The sequence below is a fragment of the Hippocampus zosterae genome, chromosome 12 (genome assembly GCF_025434085.1).
Source record: "Hippocampus zosterae strain Florida chromosome 12, ASM2543408v3, whole genome shotgun sequence".
NCBI classification, from domain to species: Eukaryota; Metazoa; Chordata; class Actinopteri; order Syngnathiformes; family Syngnathidae; genus Hippocampus; species Hippocampus zosterae.
Window position 1 is genome coordinate 18,678,245 of NC_067462.1, and position 23,900 is coordinate 18,702,144.

General features: G+C 40.4%; 2 protein-coding genes and 1 long non-coding RNA gene across 4 annotated transcripts in view; 2 read left to right on the forward strand and 1 right to left on the reverse strand.

Moving 5' to 3' along the window:
• LOC127612098 (uncharacterized) overlaps positions 1-23,900 on the reverse strand; it is a 47,644-nt gene that overhangs the window by 16,195 nt on the left and 7,549 nt on the right. The gene's annotated exons all lie outside the window — the stretch shown is intronic.
• On the forward strand, positions 885-23,669 carry itgb2 (integrin, beta 2). Its single transcript, XM_052083008.1, has 16 exons — positions 885-1,045; positions 5,241-5,301; positions 6,663-6,760; positions 7,415-7,616; positions 8,709-8,879; positions 8,991-9,229; positions 11,602-11,760; positions 13,085-13,180; positions 13,281-13,370; positions 13,473-13,610; positions 13,987-14,177; positions 15,928-16,160; positions 18,373-18,592; positions 18,679-18,893; positions 22,081-22,247; positions 23,239-23,669. Exons 2-16 carry the CDS (start codon positions 5,244-5,246, stop codon positions 23,302-23,304), a joined length of 2,343 nt encoding a protein of 780 aa, XP_051938968.1. The 5' UTR covers positions 885-1,045; positions 5,241-5,243; the 3' UTR covers positions 23,305-23,669.
• Positions 9,846-10,470, forward strand: LOC127612113 (uncharacterized). The gene is made up of 2 exons (XR_007965571.1): positions 9,846-10,091; positions 10,192-10,470. It is a non-coding gene; the product is annotated as an uncharacterized LOC127612113 (long non-coding RNA).

A 23,900-nucleotide genomic window follows, 5' to 3' on the forward strand; every position in this document is an offset into this window, starting at 1 on the left:
GTTTTAGGAAAGCTGAGTTCAATTTCATAGGCAACACTCTAGACCACATTTGTTGAATCAAGAAATCACGTAACTAGAATCTGTCAAACAAAGTAAAGTTTCCACAAATGGAGAAAACTGGCAATAGTGATAAATATTCACAGGAGTGTTCGACCAGGTTAAATTACTCCCAAGAGTACAATGACGACTCATCCAGGAGGTTGTAAAAGAACCTAGTACAAATTCCAAAGAAGTCCAGAACTCGCTGGCATCAGTTCAGGTCAGTAAAGACATACCCATCATAAGAAAAATGTACTTCGTTGTGGCGGGTACGGGACCCTGTCGAATCCTGTTTTCCACCGACAAAGAACACATTGGGAGATTGCAAACTTTGTGCAAAAAGCAGCCCATGGCAGCTGTTTTCTGATGTAGTGCTTAATTCGTCCAGCAGAGGGACTCAGCAATCCACATATGATTCATTCGGAGATTCGTCTGTTTCGTCATCGTACTGTATTATGTGCAGTGGTTGGTTCCGCTGCTCATTTCTTTATATGTGAGGAACATTTTTATTTTTCTATTGTGTAAAAATTCATCGGAGAAAAAAGGATGAACTTTCTATTTTTATTGCGTGAAAAACACAGATCAACATGATACAATTTTTTTGTCATTTTCTGCTGCCTCTGAGCGAGGATACTTTGAAAAAAAGATTTGATACCTGAACAAGCTTATATCTGGTTAAGTAACGGTTAAGTAAATAAATCTTTTTGCAATGTTCATTTTCTGTTCATTATTTTAGTCTTTAAACTCAAATAGACAAATATGTGGAAATAAATAAAGGGGCAGTGGGGTGGGGGGGGGGGTGTTTCAAAATATCAACAGGAATCCTCAACAAAACTCTATCAATGCAAGTTAGCTATCTGAGACTGTCTATCCACAAAGCTGCTAAGGTATTGCAGGGGCAGAGAAGTTGCTGTATTCTCTTCAACCCAGTGGTTACTCATACTTCCTGTCAGGCAGTCTTCGGCATAACGGTGAGCCTGAGGCAGCAAGCATCTTCCTCATTCTTGTAAGTGTGAATTTGTTTTTCTCATAAATTATGATTAATTCTTGGTGCTTAAAAATTTTCTTCGTCATTTGAGTATTATTTAAGTCACATTTGCCTGACTAACAAATCCAAAAGCATGAGGATGTCGACTGGAATAAATGCAGAACAATAAGATTTCGATTCATTCTGTTTGAATATAAACATAGAACAGGACCATACTATAACGATTGTTATCGTAATGGAGTGTGAATATTATGGAAGAGGATTAAGGTCAATGAAAAAAAAATAAGGTTGGCAAGATAGCCTTATTGTTCAGAGCTTCTGATGTGTGAATTAAAACATAGCCAAGTAACAGGACAACACAGCTGCATAGTTATTCCAATTACAGTAATAGTATGTACTGTATATAGGAATTCCTGTACACTGTCGGTGGTAGTATTTGAAAAGTACAAAATTTTAGATTGAAAAGTATTCGAGCGTGTGATTGCAAAAACTGACAGAACAACACAAAGATCCTACATGACACGTTGTGCCCGAAGCGACAGAGTAATCGCTTCGTGCGCAACAAACTGTAGATAAGTGGATCACCGAAATAGCAGACACAGAAAGGAACTTTGTCACAAAAATGATATTTATTACAACACAAAATCCCCGTCTAAACGGACAACAGAAAACGCTGGTCAAAAAGAGAACCAGGAAATAATTGTAACAAGGCAACAGAAAACGCTTGCGGAAAAAAAAAAAACGCAAGGAGAAAATTTAGGCAAAATACTATGATCACTCACGAGAGGATATCTAGGAACGCAACAATTGTCAATAGTCTTCAAGGAAATGTTTTAACCGAGAAGGAATAGGCAATAGCAATGACACGGCGTGGAATACTCCGGCAGTGAGTTGACTGCCGGAGCGCCGAAATATAGCAGGTGCAATCAATTTGTTGACCTAACCATTAAACTTAAATTAACCCTTAATTTTTACACTTCAGCATTAGAGATAATCTACATTGTCATGAACATCGCACATAAGGCATGTTCTTCGTGTCGACTCACTTGAATCAGGAATGGCTTTCTCACCTGTAGACATTGACACACATTTCACTGAATAAGCGATGTAAAAGATTTTGTACCAAATTTTGCATGGAATAAATGGCAAATTAATAAATAGATGATATCAAATAAGCATGATTTATATAATTAATTTACATACTCAGAATACAATACAAAATAAACTGTGAAATACAACTCAACTTTATTTATCGAGGACTTTAAAAAATAATTTTATTTTTGTTTCAGCCGATTAATCAATTTATCACCCAAATAATGATGGACTCTGATCAGTTTATACAGACATATGCTCGCTTGGTGAATATTATGATGAAACAAAAGTAAATGATGCCTGCGTTTATCAGTTAAGCTAATTTGTTCAGCAAACTTTTCTGAATACAAGGCTGTCCCAAATTCTGGTCTGCGGTAAATGATGCCTGCGTTTATCAGTTAAGCTAATTTGTTCAGCAAACTTTTCTGAATACAAGGCTGTCCAAAATTCTGGTCTGCGGTTCAGTTTTGGTCTACAGTGCCCGCAGCAAATTCACATTAACGTGTGGATGAACTGTTGTTTCATTCATCATTGATACCAATTCAAAACAACATTACAGAAAGACACTCAATTTTATTCAGAATATCAACCAGAAAACACGGGTTTAAACGCACAATATAACGAAAAAGATAAACAAGTGCATGTGAGAGTGATACGGTTCGAACACAGACCAGTCAGAAGTGGAATCCCACAAACGCAGATTTAGGTAAATTACGCCAAAAATATATATAGAAAAGCGAGATACCGAAAACGTAAAAATCACTCGCGGCAAAAAAATATAGGCTCCAGCACCCCCCGCGACGGGAAAAGCTAATCGCGGAAAAAAGCAAGGTAAAACTACAAACCCTAAACGGAATGAAAAAAGTTCAACAAGGAGTCTAGAAAACGGCACTTCGACAATAATAGCGAGCAGGAGCGAGAATCCGACAAGGAGGCTCAATGTCATTGTGGCAGTCCTTCGATACACAGGCGCTCGATTGCACGATGCACCGCCGAATGGTCACGCCCAACTCTCCAGCTGGTGCTCAGAAAAAACGAAACAAAACCACAAGGCAGCGCGGAACATGACAGGAGGGGGTGGGGGCAATAGATGTGAACTTGGCAGCCCTAATGTAAAATGACAATATTTACAAAATAAAATATTATTTTTTATGACCACTATATACTTTCAAGTGTAATTCTATTTGTGTTTTATGGCTGGTGCGCGGTCTATGTACTGAGGCCAGCGCTGCTCTTTTTTCTGCCTAAAATGCACGTAAACTTGCATAGCACGCGTGCCATTCTCATCACTGTTTTGGTTGTGTCATACTTCCTGTTTGGCAGCTTCCTATATCCTTGTGAGCTGCACAGTAAAAGTCGGCAAAACATCTTCCTGATTCTTGCAATTGTAATGTATCCAGATCGCATTAACCTTAATGTAAAAAATGAGCACAAGCTTCTTGTTTTCCATGAGGAAGTTCGTTGAATTAAACAAAAAGTGTAGTCATAAACATAATATTTGAATATAGTAAGCAGGCAATTGATAAAGAATTATTTTCAGTTGAATGACTTTCACTCTTATATACTAAGCAATTTAATTAAAACTTTATTCTTGTTTTCTTTGCGAGGTTCACACTCAGCAGACAAATACAACCGAAAGCCTGGTTGATAGTCTGCGTAATTAGACATAATTCAGGTTGATGATGTAACTGACAATTTGCAAGAAAGCCGTTGCAGTGCACAAAATATCATTTTGGACGATTATGCAAACTATGTTAAGGTGAACACCTCTGTACCAACAAACACAAGAAACAACAAAGACATTTTCTGAAGTAATTTCGAATAAAATCCCCACACAAAGCTTCAAGACTCATATTAGAGGAGTCAGTCACAGCATTAGCTTCCTCTGAGCTGTCAGACGAGGAAGAAGAGCACAAGTTCACTGCTTGTGTGACACCCATTTCCTCTTTTTTTAAGAGGTGTTAAAATAGATATAAGTGTTAGGCTAACGTGGCACACACGCAGACACAGAGACATACATGCAAACTCTCGAGTCCGGAGATAAACTAACATAACACAATGAGACCCAACTACACCATCCTGTGTGTTTGGAGACTTAGAGTTCTTCAAATCTCCTTTTGTACAAGCGTCATTAAATAAATAAGGTTAATTTTTCAGTATAAGAACTTCTAATACAAATGGAAGCTTACTTTGTTTTTTTTTAAATTCAACGTAGTCGCCCAGCACAACCACACACTTTTCCCATCTGTGCACAAACGTCCGTATTCTGTCAGCGTCAAAATCTTTGGACTGATGTCTCAACCAGTCACTCGCAAAACTTTTGACTTCATTGTCACTCTCTCTCGTCAAAGCTTATAAGTACTGTCGAGACCAGGGGTCGGCAAACATGCGGCTCTTTATTGACATCTAGTGGCTCCCTGGAGCTTTATAAAAATGTTTGAAAATGGAAAAAAGATTTTGATAGTGGGCTAATATAGCTCAAATAGATATAGATACATGTTGCAGTTCCGAAAAAGGAGAGCTGTGGTGTTGGTATTTTTTAAACGTACACTTTATTTATGTGACTTTAACAGTCTCGACAAACACAGAGACGTCTGTGTGTGACTCCGTGCCTTCTCTCTTCTCGTTCGACTCGAGAGGCGTTCAAAGACAGCCTCCGAAAAACGGAAATTCATGATCACTTCACTGACACTAAGAAAAGCGAAAATAATGCACTAAAACAAAAAAATCAAGTGAGGAAATCACAAAATTAATTCTATGGGGGCATTTGTGGACACACAACAAAGGAATAAATAACATAAACAATTCTGAGACAGTCCAGTCTCCTACATACATACAGCATGTGTTTCCTTCATTGTAAGTTTTATAAAAGGTTTTTTTTTTGCGGCTCCAACCATATTTGTTTTTGTTTTTTTGTCCTATATGCCCCATTTCAACATTGTGGGTTGCCTACCCCTGGTCTAGCCAATAAATAAATAAATAACATTCTCACTCACATTCATAGCTATATGCGGTTTATTTGTTCAGGCAGAGACCAAAAAAAAAACATTCTCACTCACATTCATAGCTATATGCAGTTTATTTGTTAAGGCAGTAATCTTTTTTTTAATGTTTTTGTCAGGACATGACTCATCATTTGCCTTTTATCCTACTGTCAATCTTCCTGTCAGTGGCTCCAAATGGTAAGTTAAAACGACTTGTTTTCAAAAATGTCAATGTAGCTCCCGTATTGCTATTTACAGGATGTGAGTCATTCGTAAGTGAAACTGGCCTTATGAGGACATTTTGTTCCAAGTATATGAACTGCAGTCACTTCATGGAACTTTTTTCTCTTTTTAAATTAAAAATTAAATTACCGGTAATTACTTTTTTTTTAAATCTCATGCAGTGACCTGTTTTCTACAGTTGTTTGTTTCCTCCTTCCGCCACCATTTCACCACACCTGCCGAATTTATTGATTTATTTTTTACGAATGTGATTTGTTTTCATGTTATTCGTTCAATTTGTAATTTAGGCCAGGGCTGCCCCACACTGATACTCAATATCTATTATCCCACGTTTTAGATGTTTCTCTCTTCTAACACACCTGAGAGAGACAAAGGAAGATGAACTGTTCTAAAATATGCAAGAATCATGAGGACAAGTTTTTGGCAGCTCTGACATAGGGCCATGTGTCATGCGTGAAGCAGTATTTTACATACATATTAGCAGTACAGACGTGACGCTTAAGTTGAAAAGTAAAAGTCTTTACAGTATATGTAAAAATCCAAAATAACTACAGATAGAGCAGGGCCGGATATGGAAGACATGGAAGATAATTCACGTAATGACGTCTCACTGAGTAAGCTGAGTTGAAACCTTCCAGGGACAGTGGTTGCTACAGTGGACAGCTTATCATGTTATCAGGTTACAGGGTGCGTGAAGGGGTTAAATACTGTATGACAGAATGAATGTGACATAAAAGAGTTGTTTAAGATTTTAAGCTCATATCTTGCTATTCGGGATATTCCCCGATGTTTCCCAAATTCTGATCGATCAACCCTAGTTTGGTACTTTGTAAATGTTGATGATCAGAGTTCGTAAAGATGGTGTTGGATCAAGCCGCTTCCGAGGTTGAAGATTGCTGCTGGGATTCCGTCAGGGTCAGCTGCTTTGTTGTATTTTACGGCTCGATTGCAGATCGATCGGAATTCTTTGAGCTATAGTAGCCAAGCAAGAGAGTCTTCACATGTTGAGAACGCTTCGTCAGTAGTGGCCTTATGATTCAGATGTTTGTTGAAGTGTTCCTACCGAGGAGGGTAAGTATACCAAGACAACAAAGATAGTATTTTCGTGTTTTGAAAAATCGTCACATTGGAAATCTTCCGCCACTTCCCTCTTGTGAAAGCATTTGACGATCCTTCTTTTTCACAGGTTAAAGAAAAACATGCTGTACTGCTCATGATGCTGATGCCAGGAGAATTGAACAAACCCCTCAGATTTACAGTTACTGTATTTCATTTTAATTTACAGTGTGTGTTTTTGTATGTCTTTTTATTCATAGGATGGTGTCAAAATGAAGAAGTTTGCTATAAGTCCATCGTAAATTCTTGCAATGACTGTGTCAGATCTGGGCCATACTGCGCTTGGTGTCAACAACTGGTATGTTTTAAACCCAATCTGTGATTTTACTATTAGATCATTTAATTTTATAGGTGACTTGAATTTATGATCAATGTTTTCTTCCAATTAAAACAAACAAAAACAAATTATTTTTCACCACTGATCACTCAATTAGCCTTGTTTCTCAAGTCTCCAGTGTAACTTCGTTTCTATGCAAAAAACATTGTACATAGTTGATGTTGGGATGCTGGAGCAGGTTATGTACACCCTGAACTGGTTGCCAGTCAATCGCAAGGCTCACATAGACGAACAACCATCTGCGCTCACACTCACACCTTGGGACAATTTAGAATGTTCCATTAACCAGCGACCCATGTGTTGGGAATGTGGGAGGAAACCGGAGTACCCGGAGAAAACCCACACATGCACAGAGAGAATGCAAACTCCACCCCAGGAAGGCTAGAGCTGGAATCGAACCCTGCAATTCTGCACTGTGAGGCCGATGGGCTAACCACTTGAACACCAAGCCGCCCATATCATTCACAGTATCTCAATTATAGTAATAGTTATAGTCTTATTAAATGGGTTCAAAGCATTGATAACGGTGCTCTTTGTATGTGGTGCCCCAAACGCAGGTGTAAAAAATGTAAAGTTAAAAATTAATCTGATCCAATTCTCATGTCATCTGTCAAGAATTTCACCAAAGCAGGTGAGCAGGAGTCAGCACGCTGTGAAACGATAGCTAAATTGGTGGAAAGAGGCTGCAAAAAAGAAGAAATTATCAACCCTGTGAGCAGTCAACAAATAGAAAGGAATGAATTTTTGTCAACATCATTCAATATGGAAGAGCCTATCCAGCTAAGTCCACAGAAGATAAGCCTGAGATTGCGACCTGGTGAGTTTGAGTTCTGATTTGATCACATTAAAAGTCTGTGGTTTGTTTGTTTGTTTGTTTGTTTGTTTTAACTCTCCAAAATAATTACTGTAATTCTTAACATTCTGAAACAACAATTTAATCTTCACATTGTTAATGACATTTTAATACAGTTGAACCTTGGCTCACAATGAATTTGCTTCGAGACTGTTTGGAAATCCAAATGTTTGTGAACCAAAGCAGTTGTTCCCATTTAAAGGAATGGAAATAAAATGAATCCGTTCCAGTCCCAAAGTTGCTTCTGCGCATGGATCACAGGGACTCCAGTTGACGCTGCATTGAAATGCAGAACCAGGGATGCTCTTTTGGATTTTTTAAATTGAATTTTATTTTTCCATGATTTTTATTATGAACATTGTATTAAATTTTTCACACAATTCCAGCACATGTTGCAAGTATTAGTCATATCGCCAGGTTAAGATATGTAGATACAAAATAAGCATCAACTTTAGATTGTCCAACAACAGAGGCAACATCAAAACAATCATCACCAAATAAAACAAAACTAGAGTATCAAAAGCACAAGAAATAAGAACCCTGGAAATAAAGGTAGCCAATAGAGAAAGTTAAATACTACAACTATGACTACTAATTAGTAATAATAATAATAATAATAATGTGAGGTTTTGGGGGAATTTAGGTCGTTCCAGCCTATATGTGCCAGTGAGAGATCACCAGACACCGCTGTAACCAACTTTCCAGGGCTTCCAAACAGCGACTTGTACATTTTACTTTCTTGGCAAAGTAATGATACCCATAATATTTTATGATACTGAGGGGTAATTTAGACCAAAAAACTAAACAAAACAGAAGTACAGTACAAAGTATTTTAACCCTTTCATGCACCCTGTAATCTGATAACATGATAAGCTGTCCACTGTCATAACCACTGTCCCTGAGGGCGTTAATGTGAAATATGTAACAGAAAGAGTAACCAAAAGCATAATTGTATAGATGATGTGATTGTTTGCGCACTGCAGCGTATGACTGGTGTGCATGAGAATTAAGTGCTTATTTTTGTTCTCCCCGCCCTCCACCCCTGCTTCTGTACAGGGCTTCCAACCACATTCCGTGTTTCATTTAAGAGAGTTCAAGGCTATCCGGTGGATCTCTACTACCTGATGGATTTGTCTTTCTCCATGAGAGATGACTTAGAGAATGTCAAAGACCTTGGGCAAGATCTCTTTGCAGCGCTAAGGAAAATTACAGAACATGCCCAAATTGGTAATGTTACATCCACTATTACACCTTTAGTGATCTTGTTAGCTGATCGTACTGCAAGAAGAAGAAAAAAACACGATAAATATGGGACTAATGTCATTTCTATAACTTTAGGGTTCGGTGCCTTTGTTGATAAGACCGTCCTTCCATTCACCAACACCAACAAGAAAAAATTACAGAAGCCATGCGATGAGAATTACCAGTGTCAAGCTACCTTTGGCTACCGGCATGTGCTTAGTATGACATCAAGGATTGAACAGTTCAAAGCTAAAGTAAAAGAGCAGTTGATTTCTGGGAATTTGGATTCTCCAGAAGGGAGCCTTGATGCCATGATGCAAGCTGCTGTTTGTGGGGTAAGGAATCAAGCATAAATATGAACTACAGCATATACAGCAAGGGTGCCCAACCTTTTTTGATCAAAGATCTACTTTTTGATCAACGAACCTCCCGCTATCGATTGCATCTTGATGAAGCCGACAGGACCAGATCATCTGCAAAAAGCAGAGAAGTAATTGTAAGGCCACCAAAACAGACACCCTCATTGCCTTGGCTGCGCTTACAAATTCAGTCTATAAAGGATATGGTGGAGAACCATCCATCCATCCATCCATCCATCCATCCATCCATCCATCCACCCACCCATCCATTTTTCTGAAACGCTTTATACTCACAAGCGTCATGGGGATGCTGGAGCCTATCCCAGCTGTCTTTGGGCAGTAGGCAGGCGACACCCGAAACCGGTTGCCATCCAATCGCAGGGCAGAAAGGGACGAACAACCATCTGCGCTCACACTGTCACCTAGGGGCAATTTTGAGTGTTCAGTCAGCCTGCCACACGTGTTTTGGGAATGTGAGAGGAAACCGGAGTACCCAGAGAAAACCCACACAGGCACGGGAAGAACATGCAAACTCCACACAGGAAGGCTGGAGCCGGGACCGAATCCACAAGCTCTGCACTGTGAGGTCAACAGTACTTCCAACAACGTGCCACGCGGCTGCCCTTTAATTTGTATGCAGTATACGATAGCAATACAGTGTGGTCAATTGTAATTACATGATAAACATAATGCAGTAACTCATGAGTGACCACTGTAAATGTTTCATCATATCAATGTGAAGGACTACCCCTCCGTTGGACAAGTAGCGATGCAGTTGGAAAAAGAACATATTCAACCCATATTTGCTGTGACAAAAAATGTGGAAAAAATGTACAAGGTAAAATAATAGACATGCTCATCAATATGTATATCATTTCAGCATTATAGTGTGATGTGGTGTTGAATGAATTTGAATCATATATTCCATTTTATTGTAGCAACTCTCTAAACTGATTCCAAAATCTGAGGTGGGAGTTCTTTCCCAAGATTCTGGAATCTTCACACAGGCACGGGAAGAACATGCAAACTCCACACAGGAAGGCTGGAGCCGGGACTGAATCCACAAGCTCTGCACTGTGAGGTTGATGCGCTAACCACTGGTCCACCAGGCCAACCGGCAGAGAACCTTCACTGGAAATTAACCCTTTCATGCACCCTGTAATCTGATAACATGATAAACTGTCCACTGTAGTAACCGCTGTCCATGAAAGGGTTAATCCGATTGACTGTTGGCAATGCGGAATAAACTCGAACACTGGTAGTACAGGAACCTATCAGCCCATACTAGGGCATCTGCACTTCCGGAGCAAATCCTCTGGGGACATGGTCGACATTCTTCTACAAGCCCACAAAGCACATACTGGCTCGTTGGGCTAATTCCCATGCAGCCCCAAGAACCCTGCCAATGGTGTCGCGCTGGTCCACTGTTCCACTGCCAGGATGAAAACTACACTACCTGTACTTTTCCTGGAGTCCTGGATTCACATTTATGAATAGACCTTACAAAGGAGGCTAGTTAGTGTGATCCCCCTATATTTGGTAAACATACCTCGGTGCCTGTTCTTGAGAGGAACTGTCACAAATATCACCCAGTAAAGTGACACAATATCCAGAGACTTTCGGAACTCTGGACAGATCTCATCCACCCCCAGGGTCCTGGCTCCCTTGGTGAATTCAACCCCATAGATATGTGAACCCAGTTCAGATACCCCAGACTTTGCTTCCTCATGGGAAGGTGTGTCGGTGGACTCGACAATGACTCTAATTCAACGAGCTCATCCTGAACGTCCCAGGATGACATCACTCGCGCCCCATCCCTACTATACATGGTTTTGATGTGTTTTTTTTCTTGCATCATTACAACATGCTCTTTCTCCCTGAGTTTTTTTCAGTGATCAAAGTATTTTGATCCATGTGTGGGGAACTGAAGTTTGTCAGCAAGAAAAAACAAAAACAAAAAAAATCCATAAAGTCACTGGCCGCGGATGGGCAAGCAGTTGAAACATTTACTCACACTGTCTCATATTTTAGGTCTAAAATCCCAATTAGTTTTGTGGCAATTTGGAACCCTGGCACTGATGCAACAATTTATACTATCTTGAAACCATGGCTCCTGTTTATAGTCGCGATCAGCACTGTTAGCTGGTACGACGACGGTTACCAAAGTGCAACCTGACAGTGAACTGAAGAGAAGGAGATCATGGGATGTCGCTTTTCGAATTATATTATTCTGTACATTTAGTTGAAAAACATCCATGAAGAAGAGAGAGAGGCAAACTCAAACTGGTATTTACATGTAATATTGTGATTGATTTTGAAAAGTGTTTTGGAATGACACATGTTGTTAGGACAAGATAGGTTGGAGGAACAGTAGCACTCGACTGCTCGTGTTGGCAACTGATGATGGATTCCACATGGCCGGAGATGGAAAACTGGCTGGTATCCTGGAACCAAATGATGAACAGTGCCACATGGAAAACAGCCTTTACACCAAGACCAATGAAATGGTACGTGTGGGCACACGTGCTTATTGGCATTCAACAGCAGGGGTCTTCGTCACAGCTACTTATTGTTGTGCACCAAGTAAGTTTATACATTGAGTATATAATATCCATCAATTTGTTGAAAGTGATTGAACAACAAGAAGGTATGTTATTCCTATCTGATAAAATGTGCTCTTACAAATGCTAATATTAAACTGGCGAAATGTGTTTTAGAGCAGCAAACCTTTTTGCCCCGCAGACCGGTTTAATGTCAGGCAATATTTTCAGAGACCGGCCTTCAAGGTGTGGCGGATAAATACAACACAATAATATGATATCACCTGAATGATATTGAGGTATTTTCCAAACAAAAATAAACACGAGTCAAGGAATTTGGCCGCAACACCCCCTGGTCACTATGGTAATGTTTAAACGTGCCTTTAAAATAAGATACACCACAACTACAAAGTGCATGAAAAATACGACTCGCCATCGCCACATATACATATACATTGAGATATATCTGTATTTTAAGTAGGACTCAGAAACTGTCGATTAAATGTAGTCTTGTTTTTCTCGGAAGTCGTAGGCTCTCCTTCTGTCTCCTGGCTGGACTTTTTCCCGTTCCTAAAGAAATGTTTCCATAACGTTTGTTTTTTACTCATTTTGCGAGCTCCTAGGTTACATTTTAGCGGTAACCTATCACGTGACCGAGAAGTGCGCCTAGACGTGCGTCAAGAGTGACATACTGATTTAACAGAGAATCCGATAATTTTTCAAAATAAAACATCTTTCAGATTGTGAAATAAATAAAACTGAAGTCATATAAATTATTTATTCTTTCTGTGTGGCATTGTAACCAATGACTCACGAACCGGTACCGGTCCGCGGCCCAGGGTTCGGGGGCCTCTGTCTTAGAGATGATTGCAATCTTGTATTCTAATTACAATATAATATAATGGAGGGTTTAACCCTTTTATGCACCCTGAACCTGGTAATGTAACAAGATAAGCTGTCCACTGTAGTAACCGATGTCCCTGAAAGGGTTAATGTGGTGTGTGTTGCATTTTATGTGGGATGGCTGTGTTTGTTGCGCGCTGATTGTGAGTCTGTAGGCGACATGTTTGCAGGAGAAAGGCATGATACCTGTGGAAACAAACACAAGCACATGAAAAAAATGTCACACAAAAAAGTCAACAGTACTTCCAACAACGTGCCACGCGGCTGCCCTTTAATTTGTATGCAGTATACGATAGCAATACAGTGTGGTCAATTGTAATTATATGATAAACATAATGCAGTAACTCATGAGTGACCACTGTAAATGTTTCATCATATCAATGTGAAGGACTACCCCTCCGTTGGACAAGTAGCGATGCAGTTGGAAAAAGAACATATTCAACCCATATTTGCTGTGACAAAAAATGTGGAAAAAATGTACAAGGTAAAATAATAGACATGTTTATCAATATGTATATCATTTCAGCATTATAGTGTGATGTGGTGTTGAATGAATTTGAATCATATATTCCATTTTATTGTAGCAACTCTCTAAACTGATTCCAAAATCTGAGGTGGGAGTTCTTTCCCAAGATTCTGGAAATGTTGTTCAACTGATTGAAAATGCATACAATGTAAGTTGTGATTTTCCCCCCTTTTTCCTGAAGAGAAACACATTCTTGTTGTTTATTTTTTCCGCATTTAAAACTTGCGTAATCTCTCGATTGCATTTCCAGAGATTGTCCTCCAAAGTGACCCTAACCCATGATACGCTCCCTGAAAATGTAAGAGTTGTCTACACTCCACGTTGTAATGATCCAAAAGAAGAAGGGGATAACAAAGGAGTTTGTGACGATGTACGCGTGGGACAGAAGGTCAGTCCCTTATGGTGTTCGAAAGCTTGATTATATTAAATCAATTGAAAAAAAATGGAAAATGATGGTAGTGAAGATATCGTAAGCCAATCAGCAGGAAGGTGGTAAGCCATGTAATATTTTATCAATAACAAAAGCTTAAACTCTCTGGAAGGGTAGAAAGCAGGGCAAAAAAAAAACCCCTGAAAGGCAAAAAACAGTGTTCACAATGCAATGAAATTATTTTGGTTCCTTGTCTCAAGTGAATGACACCAAATCCTGTGATTGACTTAGATTAAATATTCCACACAGAACATGTGGAAGAAAATACACACACACACACACATTATATATATACACACACTTTCTCATAATGACTCTTAATATTTTCCCACAGATTTCGTTTGATGTAACAGTAACAGCAGACTCATGCATCGAGAACAAGACATTCTCGATCAGACCACTTGGTATTAAAGATACGTTGACAGTGAGCTTATCTTCGAGCTGTGAGTGTCAGTGTAAAGATCCAAGCAAAAGTAGCCAACAATACTGCACTGGCAGAGGAAGAATAAGATGTGGTATTTGCAGGTAAGTTTTATCCTTTTATTCATCATGTACAGTAGTTTATAATTTATTCATTCCCCCCCGAAAGGAAACTCCAGTTTCCATTCCGATGCGTTCATTCCATCACACATAGAATCAGAAAACACACATGGCTCATTGGGTACACAAGTGGTGCTGTGCGAAAGAGGTGGTTGGTGCCTTTCTTGTGACAAAAATTGATAGTGTCACGGTGTATAGGACCATGACTCTCATTACAACTCCATTCCAAAATTTGTAGATAGTTTTTGCCCTTTTTGCTCAAATTCTTTCTTTGTTTTTTGCATAGTTTCTCCACTTCAACATTTAAGATGAACAAACAAAAGGATAATCCAAGTAAACAGAAAATGCAGTTTTTAAATGGTGATTTTTATCCATCCATCCATTCTCTGGGCCACTTTATCCTCATCAGGGTCACGGTCGTGCCAGAGCCTCTCCCAGCTGTCTTCGAGTAGACAGGGGACACCCTGAAGTAGTTACCAGGCAATTGTAGGTCACACATAGACGAGCAACCATCCACACTCACAATCACACTAACGGACAATTCCGAGTGTTCAATTAACCCACCGTGCATGTTTTTGGAATGTGGGATGAAACCTGAGTACTCAGAGAAAACCTACGCAGGGATGACGACAACATGCAAACTCCACACAGGAAGAACGGGGCTGGATTTGAACCTATGACCACTGTAATTTGAGGCGGACGTATTAACCAGCCAACCCCCGTGTCGCCAGTGATTTTATAATTAAGTAAAAAGAAAAGCAACTTGTCCCTGTGCGGAAAAATGACTTGCCCCTAAAACCAAATAACTGTTTGGGCCACCCTGGGCAGTAACAAGTGATATGAAGTACGGGTAGTCCAACTTGGCTTACAACTACTTGTAAAATGATCAAGTCCAAGTGATTTACTTACTTACTTACTTTACTTACCTTGATTACTTTTACTTACTTTACTTACTAAGTTACTTACATCCATACAGAGTAACAATCTTATTTTGACATGAAAACAAACTCGTTGTTGCCTTTATATCAGGGATCTTCAATTAAAATTCAAAGGGATCTGGTTTCAAAGAAGTTCTCAGGGCAGAGGTCCAGATGTCAGGGCATTAAATATCGAAAAGGCTTCCCGTTCTCGCTCCCTCTGTTGGTCATCGTTCTTGTTGGTTTCTCTGCCCAAGTCGTAAATGGGAAGGTAAATTCATTGTGCATTTTACACACTTGGCTCATAAATCTGGTCCTGATTCTGATTGTGAGTGTAACCGCCAACAAATTTCCAAGCTGTGCAAAACATTTTTCAATGCAATGGGGAGGCTTAAGGGTGTTTCAAAAAAGGGAGTGTTTTTTTTCTAAATAAACATCCCGGTGATCCCTGTAACAAATAGCAAAATTCTTAGTTTTTTCTTACCGGTTGTCACGGACATAAATGTTTCTCCATGAGGGTCCTCAGGAATAAGGTGGACAAGTCAAGGAGATACCTTGACTTGATGGGCTGGCTCCGCCCCGCCTACCTTGAGTTTGATATGCCACTGAGCATTTTCAATGACTCAGAGGGAGAACCATTTGTTTGCAGTTGTTTTTTACCTGTTTGTTTTATTAATCACGTTAGAAAACTGAGTGGAAGATTGAGTTACTCTCCTAAAAGCAATGTGTTTTTGTCCACGAGTGTTATGTATACCCATTGAACTTCAAAGTCTTAGAATCTTTTTAGCGTTGCTAATAATTTCTCTCTTTTTTTTAAGTTGCAATCAAGGCTCCATCGGTCAGTTCTGTGAATGCGACATTGGCAACAAAGATGAACACTCACTGAGAGGATCATGTCTGAGCCAAAGCGGTCTTGAATGTGAGAGTCATGGAGATTGCGTGTGTGGCAGATGCCAGTGCCACACAACAGCAAGTGGAGGCAGTTACTACGGTGACTTCTGTGAATGTGACGATGAACACTGTGAGAAGTTCCACAATAAATTATGTGGAGGTATGTTTGTTCCTTATACGTAACATCCATCTATCCCTCCATTTTCCGATCCGCTTTATCTTCACAATGGTCGCGGGGGTGCTGGAGCCCATCCCAGCTGTCCTCGGGCAGTAAGCAGGAGACACCTTGAACTGGTTGCCAGTCAATCGCAGGGCACACATAGACAAACAACCATCCACGCACACACACACACACCTAGGGACAATTTAGAGTGTTTAATCAGCCTGCCATGCATATTTCTGGAATGTGGGAGGAAACCGGAGTACCCGGGGTGAACATGCAAACTCCACAGAGGAAGGTCGGAGCAGGGATTGAACCCACAACCTCTGTACTGTGAGGTCGACGCGTGAACCACTGGTCCACCAGGCCGCCTGGTGCTAAATAATCGTAATGATTTTTAAAAGAGCTAAAGGAAAAGAATAACAAATCTTCACCGTACTTATCCGGTTAAAATCAATGTGACACATGCACACAATGTATTTTATAGTTAGGTTAAAAATGAAGGTATACTGTATTTTCACATTATTACTGATTCATATTATTGTTATTGTATCATGATTTCAATTATTATTATTATTCCATTTTTCTGGCGATGCCAGCAGCATTTCGTGGCATAACAAAAAACTGCTCTTCACTTGGATGGCAAAAAGTGCAACCAACCTGTGAATCCATGTACTGCCATTCATACAACAGAATAAGTCGTGGCTCCCTTCAAATACTCTTTATCAGCTTTGTGTTACAAAGTTAGAGAGACCAAACTGAGATGCTTTGGACATATACAGATGAGGGACAGTGGATACATTGGTAGGAAAATGTTAGAGATGGAGCTACCAGGTAGGAGACACAGAGGAAGGCCAAAGAGGAGATTCGTGGATGCCGTGAGGGAAGACATGCATGTAGTTGGAGTCAGAGTTGAGGATGCAAATGACTTGAAATTAATGACTCGCCGTGGCAACCCCTGAAAGGGTACAAGCTGAAAGGAGAAGAAGTTCAACTACCATACAAGGCCAAATATCACAGATTACCGTAAAAATCCAGTGAATAAAATGCATTTTATTCCAATGAAAATGACACAAAATCTTCCCACCGTATTATACATAGATTAATAAAAATAAAATGGAAACAATATGCAAGTCCCTAGAATTATGTCCATGTTTTTTTTACAATATGATATTTAATGTCTAATGTTACAAATTTGTGTAATAAAGTTGATGGTGTGTGGTCCCAGTGGCCCTTGTACATTGTAAGGAGCGACGGCCCGGCGAAGTGAAGTGAAGTGAAGTGAAGTGAAGTGAAGTGAAGTGAAGTGAAGTGAAGTGAAGTACTCGAAGAGCGGTGGTACACTGTTTTTTTTTATTTCAGCAAACGTACGATCATTTATATACCAGCAAAGCGGACGTTAGTGTAAACAAACGTCCAGCCCACCCGGGGGCTGTGATTGGTTGGTAGCGAGCGGCAGCGGGGGCCGCCGATTGGCTGATCAGTCTCGCGGCGCGAAATTCAAATGTAGGAGTTCTCAGAGGGCATTTGTGGTTGCTACAACATCCCATCCTGCGGACTTGGGCCCCCTGGCCAACAGACTCGAACTTGGGTCTTAAACTGGACAGTGAAATTAAATCCAGCTTCTTTCATCTTAGGGCAGCTGGCTAAAATAAAACTTCTCCTTTCTCATGAGCACTTTGAAACAGTAATTCATGCCTTCGTCACATCCCGGCTGGATGACTGTCTTGCACTTTACTTTGGAGTCAGCCAATCCTCCATAAAGCGTCTCCAGTGGGTCCAAAGTGCTGCTGCTCTCCTCTTAACGGGTACTCGTAAGAGGGAGTACATAACTCCTACTCTGGCATCTCGATACTGGCTCACCATACAATTTAGAGTTTTTAAGCTTCTCTTATTTGTTTATAAATCTTTAAATTTGCGAATCGTGAAAATTACACAAAAATTCAGAACATTTCATAACATTAGCAGTAAACAAGAACGGTAAACTCGATTATATAAATGAACATGGTGGGCTACGTTTTGGGGAAATAAATTGATATATAGAACCTTGAATGTGGATATGAGGAAATCCATATTTGGATCTTGGGAATTGCAGATAAATTGCAGCAATTAACTTCCTACCACTAGATGACAGTTTTGTTTTACAACATCTGTTTCAAAAAACAAACTGTACAATTGAGTCCCTTTTCTTTCTATTCCTTTCAACTGATAGGAAATGGTAAGTGCAACTGCGGCAAATGTGAATGCTACGCGGGCTTTGATGGCTCAGCATGTCAATGCACAGTATCAAAGGAAGGGTGTCGTACCCCGAATAATACCATTTGCTATGACAGAGGGATTTGCAAGTGTAACCGTTGTGAGTGTAAAAGTGGATACCAACGTCCACATTGCCAGACATGTCTCGGTTGCCCTGATGCCTGCCAAATCAAACTGTAAGTCATGTAATCATTCAGCAATTTTTAAGCGAATGACTTCTGGACCCTAATCGTATTTTCTTTTCCTTTTCATCTATTTTCAGGAACTGTATTGAATGCCTTGGCTTTCAATCTGGTCCTTTCAAGAAAAACTGCAGCATGGCTTGCGGAGCGAGTATTTCGCATAAAATGATAGATCATTTCACTCTTTCGAACTCGCTGTGCCGGCAAAGAGACACGAGTGGCTGTTGGATCAAATTCAAGCTGGATCAACTGTTTGGAGAGGATAACTACATGGCTGAAATTCTGAAAGAGAGAGGTAAGATTCCATGTAAATCCATTCCGCGTAGTACTTTTGTGTAGACCCCTACACAGTGCTGTAAAATATTCAGGTCAACTGTAAGTCTAAAGTTAAACTAGTGCATTTTAACTACTGGATTTTCCGCTCTATAAGGCACCCCGAAAAGCATTACCATATTTTCCGCACTAAAAGGCACACCTAAAATCCTTCCATTTTCGTAAAAGCTCACAGCGTGCTTTAAAATCCGATGCGCCTTGTGTATGGTCATTATGGTAATATGTCAACCCCCAAAGTGGCTCCTTGCTGGAGACATGGTGACAACGCAGAGTTCAGAGTTGCGATCGGGTTACGTAGTTGAACACGGAAATGGAGCAGCGGCAAGGGAGTTCAACGTTAACGAGTCAATGTTATAATTTGCTGTTGGTTTAGTGAGCTGTGTCGCTGCTTTTTTACGTTTTTGTAGCAGCTCTGACAAAAGTAGAGCTGTGGTGTTGGTTTTTAAAACGCACACTTTATTAATGCTTTTCACAGCCTCAACAAATACAAGTACGTCTTTGTTCATCTCCGTGCCTTCTCTTCTTCCGTTCGACTTGAGAGGTGTTCAAAGACTGCTTCCGAAAAACTTAATGATTACTTCAATGGAACTACGAAAATTAAGAATAGAAATCACAAAATAAATTCTAAGGGGGCGGAGGGGAGTGAATACACAACAAAGGAATAAATAACAAATACTTCTGAGACAGTCCAGTCTCTTCCATATTACGACAACTGATTGCTCTGTTGGCATTTCCTTGAGCGTAGCTCCATCTAGTGGATGCTTTGTAGATTGCGTCGTATAATGCGATGCGCCCACCCAATATATGAAAAAAATTACAAAATAGGCCACTCATTGAAGATGCGGCTCATAATCCTGTGCGCCTTTTAGTGTGGAAAATACGGTACATTTTCTCAAAAGCCGGCAGTGCGCTTTATAATCCAATGTGCTTCTTTATGGATCAATACTCTGATTTCTTGGACGTAGTATTTTAAATGTTCTGTCAAGCGCTCTGTTACAGCTGCAGCGGTTGTGAAAGCCTTAGATAAATAAAGCTGCATTGTATTGTATTTCCTTAGACATTGCTCCATCTAGTGGGTGCATAACACAACCGCAGCCTCTATTGTAGCTTTTATTCTATGTGCCTTATAACGCGAAAACATCATGAAGGGCTGCCTTATACCCCGAAGTGCCTTATAGTGCGGAAAATATGGTACCTTCAATCGGTTGTGTACTCATACTTCTTCATCCAGGTATTAAGGAATGGTTGTCTTCTGGCATGTCATATTTTCTCCTCAAAATGTACATATTCCAAATTCAAATGGGGGTTGGAATGTTGTGGAAAACACAAATAAAAATAGAAGACAATGATTTGCAAATCATTTTCAATCTATATACTTTGAAGTAAAAGTCACACAGGTATTCCAGGCCAAAATTTCAAGTTACAGGTAACATTCGAAGTCAATACGTGAATTTGTTTACCTTTTAGTAATGTCTTAGCAGCTGCATCAACATTTCTTTACAAGCATCGCTCGATGTTACTTGATATTGCTCCACAATCCATGCCATGTAGAGGTAAAAATTCGCTCTTCGTGGGACCTATTAGCATGTGTTTAATTTGACTGACATTTGATGCAAATAATGAGAGACAGAGTGCTTTTTTTTTTCATCTGAATAGCGCAGTGCACCGTTTTCGGCGTGTGTGATGTAGACTGAAGGTGGTGGGGGTAAGGGGATGGGGAGAGGCAACAGCAATTAGAAGAAGTGTGTGGAGCAGGTGCGCTCAGTTACGAGCGTGACTGCCATAGTAAACTGTTTAAGCTGAAGCGGGATGGAATGAAGCCCCAATTGAATAAGCAAGCACTATATCCCTTTCATTCATGTGTGTTCTACCGCCGGTGGTGTGCTGGCCGTCGTGAATTTCAGGAAAATATGTTGATTTCCGGGCGGCCCGGTAGTCCAGTGGTTAGCACGTCGGCTTAACAGTGCAGAGGTACCGGGTTCGCTTCCAGCTCCGGCCTCCCTGTGTGGAGTTTGCATGTTCTCCCCGGGCCTGCGTGGGTTTTCTCCGGGTGCTCCGGTTTCCTCCCACATTCCGAAAACATGCGTGGCAGGCTGATTGACCACTCTAAATTGTCCCTAGGTGTGAGTGTGAGTGCGAATGGTTGTTCGTTTCTGTGTGCCCTGCGATTGGCTGGCAACCGATTCAGGGTGTCCCCCGCCTACTGCCCGACGACAGCTGGGATAGGCTCCAGCACCCCCCGCGACCCTAGTGAGGATCAAGCGGCTCGGAAGATGAATGAATGAATATGTTGATTTCCCCGAACGTATATTTTACGGGCCTATCGCACCAGGTGATAGCCCCCCCCCCGACCTCTTCACCGATTAACTTGCGGTGTGTGATGTCCGCTGTACAACACCCACTCCCACACGGCGACGATTACATTTAGAATCAGAATCAGAATCAGAATCATCTTTATTGGCCAAGTATGTAGAACACACAAGGAATTTGTCTCCGGTATAACACGCTGCACTAGTATCATCGTAAACAACAAAATCATTGAACCATTTTAGGCGCGTGACAGCTGCCAGCCAGCATTTTGCCCATACCTCACCGAGCAATGCAGTTCGTAAGTGTGTGCGCACGTACGGAATGTTGTTTGTCATCAATGTTGAAAGGAAGATTTGGAAGAAAATGATGCCCATTCAAACTGCCTGTGACTGACAGGGCCTCAGATCATAATATTTTTCAATTTGCGACATTCAAGTGATGAGGGGCAATTTTTTTTGGAACAAATTCTGTCCTACAATTGGCAGGTGACCCATCCACTGTTCCGTAGCTCTTGCCCAAGGTCAGCTGAGCCAGGTCACTCAGCCTTGACCTTCATGAGGAGAAGAAGCACAATAGAAAATGACAATTTATCAAATCTGACAAAATAGGATAATAGCTTTGGAATTAATCAAAACACTGTCGTTGGCTACCAAGCAATGACTGCAGCTGCATGAACAGTATGCATGCTGACTTCTTGTGCCTACAAGTATTGATGGTGCATTACTTTTAAAAATAATTGATCTGTATTCCAAATGATTGACCACAAAAAATTGCTTTCTTTCGACAATTGGATGCTTACATTGTATTTACAAATTCTATTGTCTTATGTTTCGCTCCAGAATGTCCAGAACCACCCAGCGTCGCGGCGATCATCGGAGGTTCCATTGCATCTGTGGCTCTCATTGGCATCTTGTTGTTAATGCTGATTAAGTTGCTTATCTACATGAAGGATCTCAAAGAGTTCAAGAAGTTTGAAAATGAAAAGAAGAAATCTAAATGGGCAGAGGTGAGAATTTGTTTTACATTATACTTCACATTTGCATGTTTTATGAAATGACAGATACACTTTATGGGCTTTTAGTGTTATCTTTCACCAAACAAGCGCATGTCCTGTATATTCTACACACACACACACACACACACGCGCCTTGAATCCATAACCACATCATCCAGATCTCCCCAGGTCAGCCGGGATTCTGTCCACCTTGTCCTGGGTCTTCCCACACACACATATTTTCTGATCCGCTTTTATTCTCACAAGGGTCGCAGGGGGTGGTTGACCCTATCACAGCGGTCGGGCAGTAGGCGGGGGACACCCTGAACCGGTTGCTAGCCAATCGCGGGACACACATAGACAAACAACCATTTGCGCTCACAATCACACCTAGAGACAATTTAGTGTGTTCCATTAACCTGCCATGCATGTTTTGGAATGTGGGAGGAAACTAGAGTACTCGGAGAAAACCCATGCGGGCAAGGGGAGAACATGCAAACTCCACACAGGGAGGCCGGAGTCGGAATCGAACCCTTTATCTCCGCTGTGAGGTCGACACGCTAACCACCCTACATTGAGAAAGAATACAAAGCTGGTTGACAAATGCACCAAAAGAATTGCAGTTGACCACAATGTCATAATGACATAAAAATGTTGTTTTCCAATGCCGATTGGCTATTACCGAGAAGGTATGGACTCGGCTTGAAATACTGATGGAAACAGTGACAGACTAACGGACCTATCATCAGCCTAATGAAATGCCCACCTCTACTACAAAGTATTGATGCGGGGAGTTTAATACAAATGCACAACGCATTTTTCACCTTTTTCTTTTTCAGTGAAGTTTGTGATTTTAAGGTGACGTGAAAAGGTTCAAGCTATATGAATACCTTGTCAAGGCACTGTTGGTGTCAAGCTCATTTGTGATTGTTCTGTTTTTTAAAGGTTCGCTACAGCGCTCATTGTGCACCTGGCTTAACATTGTCACTTCTCTTGATAACAGGCAGACAATCCACTCTTCCAAAATGCCACCACTACTGTGACCAATCCAACCTTTACTGGAGAATGAAAATGAGACAAAGCCTCAGAACGTGTTGCATCAAATTAAAGATTTTTTTTCTTCCTACAAAAAATATTAAATCTCTGAATGTCTGAGTTTAAAAGTGAATTTTCCAAAATGATGTACAGGTATGTTGTTTATTTGCAATGTTGACCAGGTAATTTGCTATGTTAAAACACATTTGAATGTATAGTTTTTTAACTGCTAAACATACACTGTAGCTATATTTACATGGTCCTTTGTATTTTCAATTCAAAGCAAATTGTCTCTGCTTTTCCTAGATTAAATACAGCCCTTTAAAATGTCATCTACTTGTGACTCCATCTGTTTTTGATGTCTGATCCTTTGAAGGAAGAGCCCTCTCACACCTCGAACATGCACTCAGAGAATCTTTCACTTGCACCAAACACGTAAATGTAACATAAAATAACACAATGCTCAAATATAAAATGATAATTAACAATTTAACAAAAGCTTACACCTCCAGCAGAAGAGTCTCGAAGTTTTTTTTCCAAATCTTTATTGAACAGGTCAGAGTACATTTCTCAGCAAATAGAAAACAAAACGAACGTGCAACCAATACATACATATTACAAACGTTTAAA

Coding starts and splice junctions, on each gene's coding strand:
- itgb2 (XM_052083008.1), top strand. CDS start 5,244: ATGACTCATCATTTGCCTTTTATCCTACTGTCAATCTTCCTGTCAGTG. Junction 7,617..8,708: donor AAGCCTGAGATTGCGACCTG/GTGAGTTTGAGT, acceptor GCTTCTGTACAG/GGCTTCCAACCACATTCCGT. Junction 14,178..15,927: donor ATAAGATGTGGTATTTGCAG/GTAAGTTTTATC, acceptor CTTTTTTTTAAG/TTGCAATCAAGGCTCCATCG.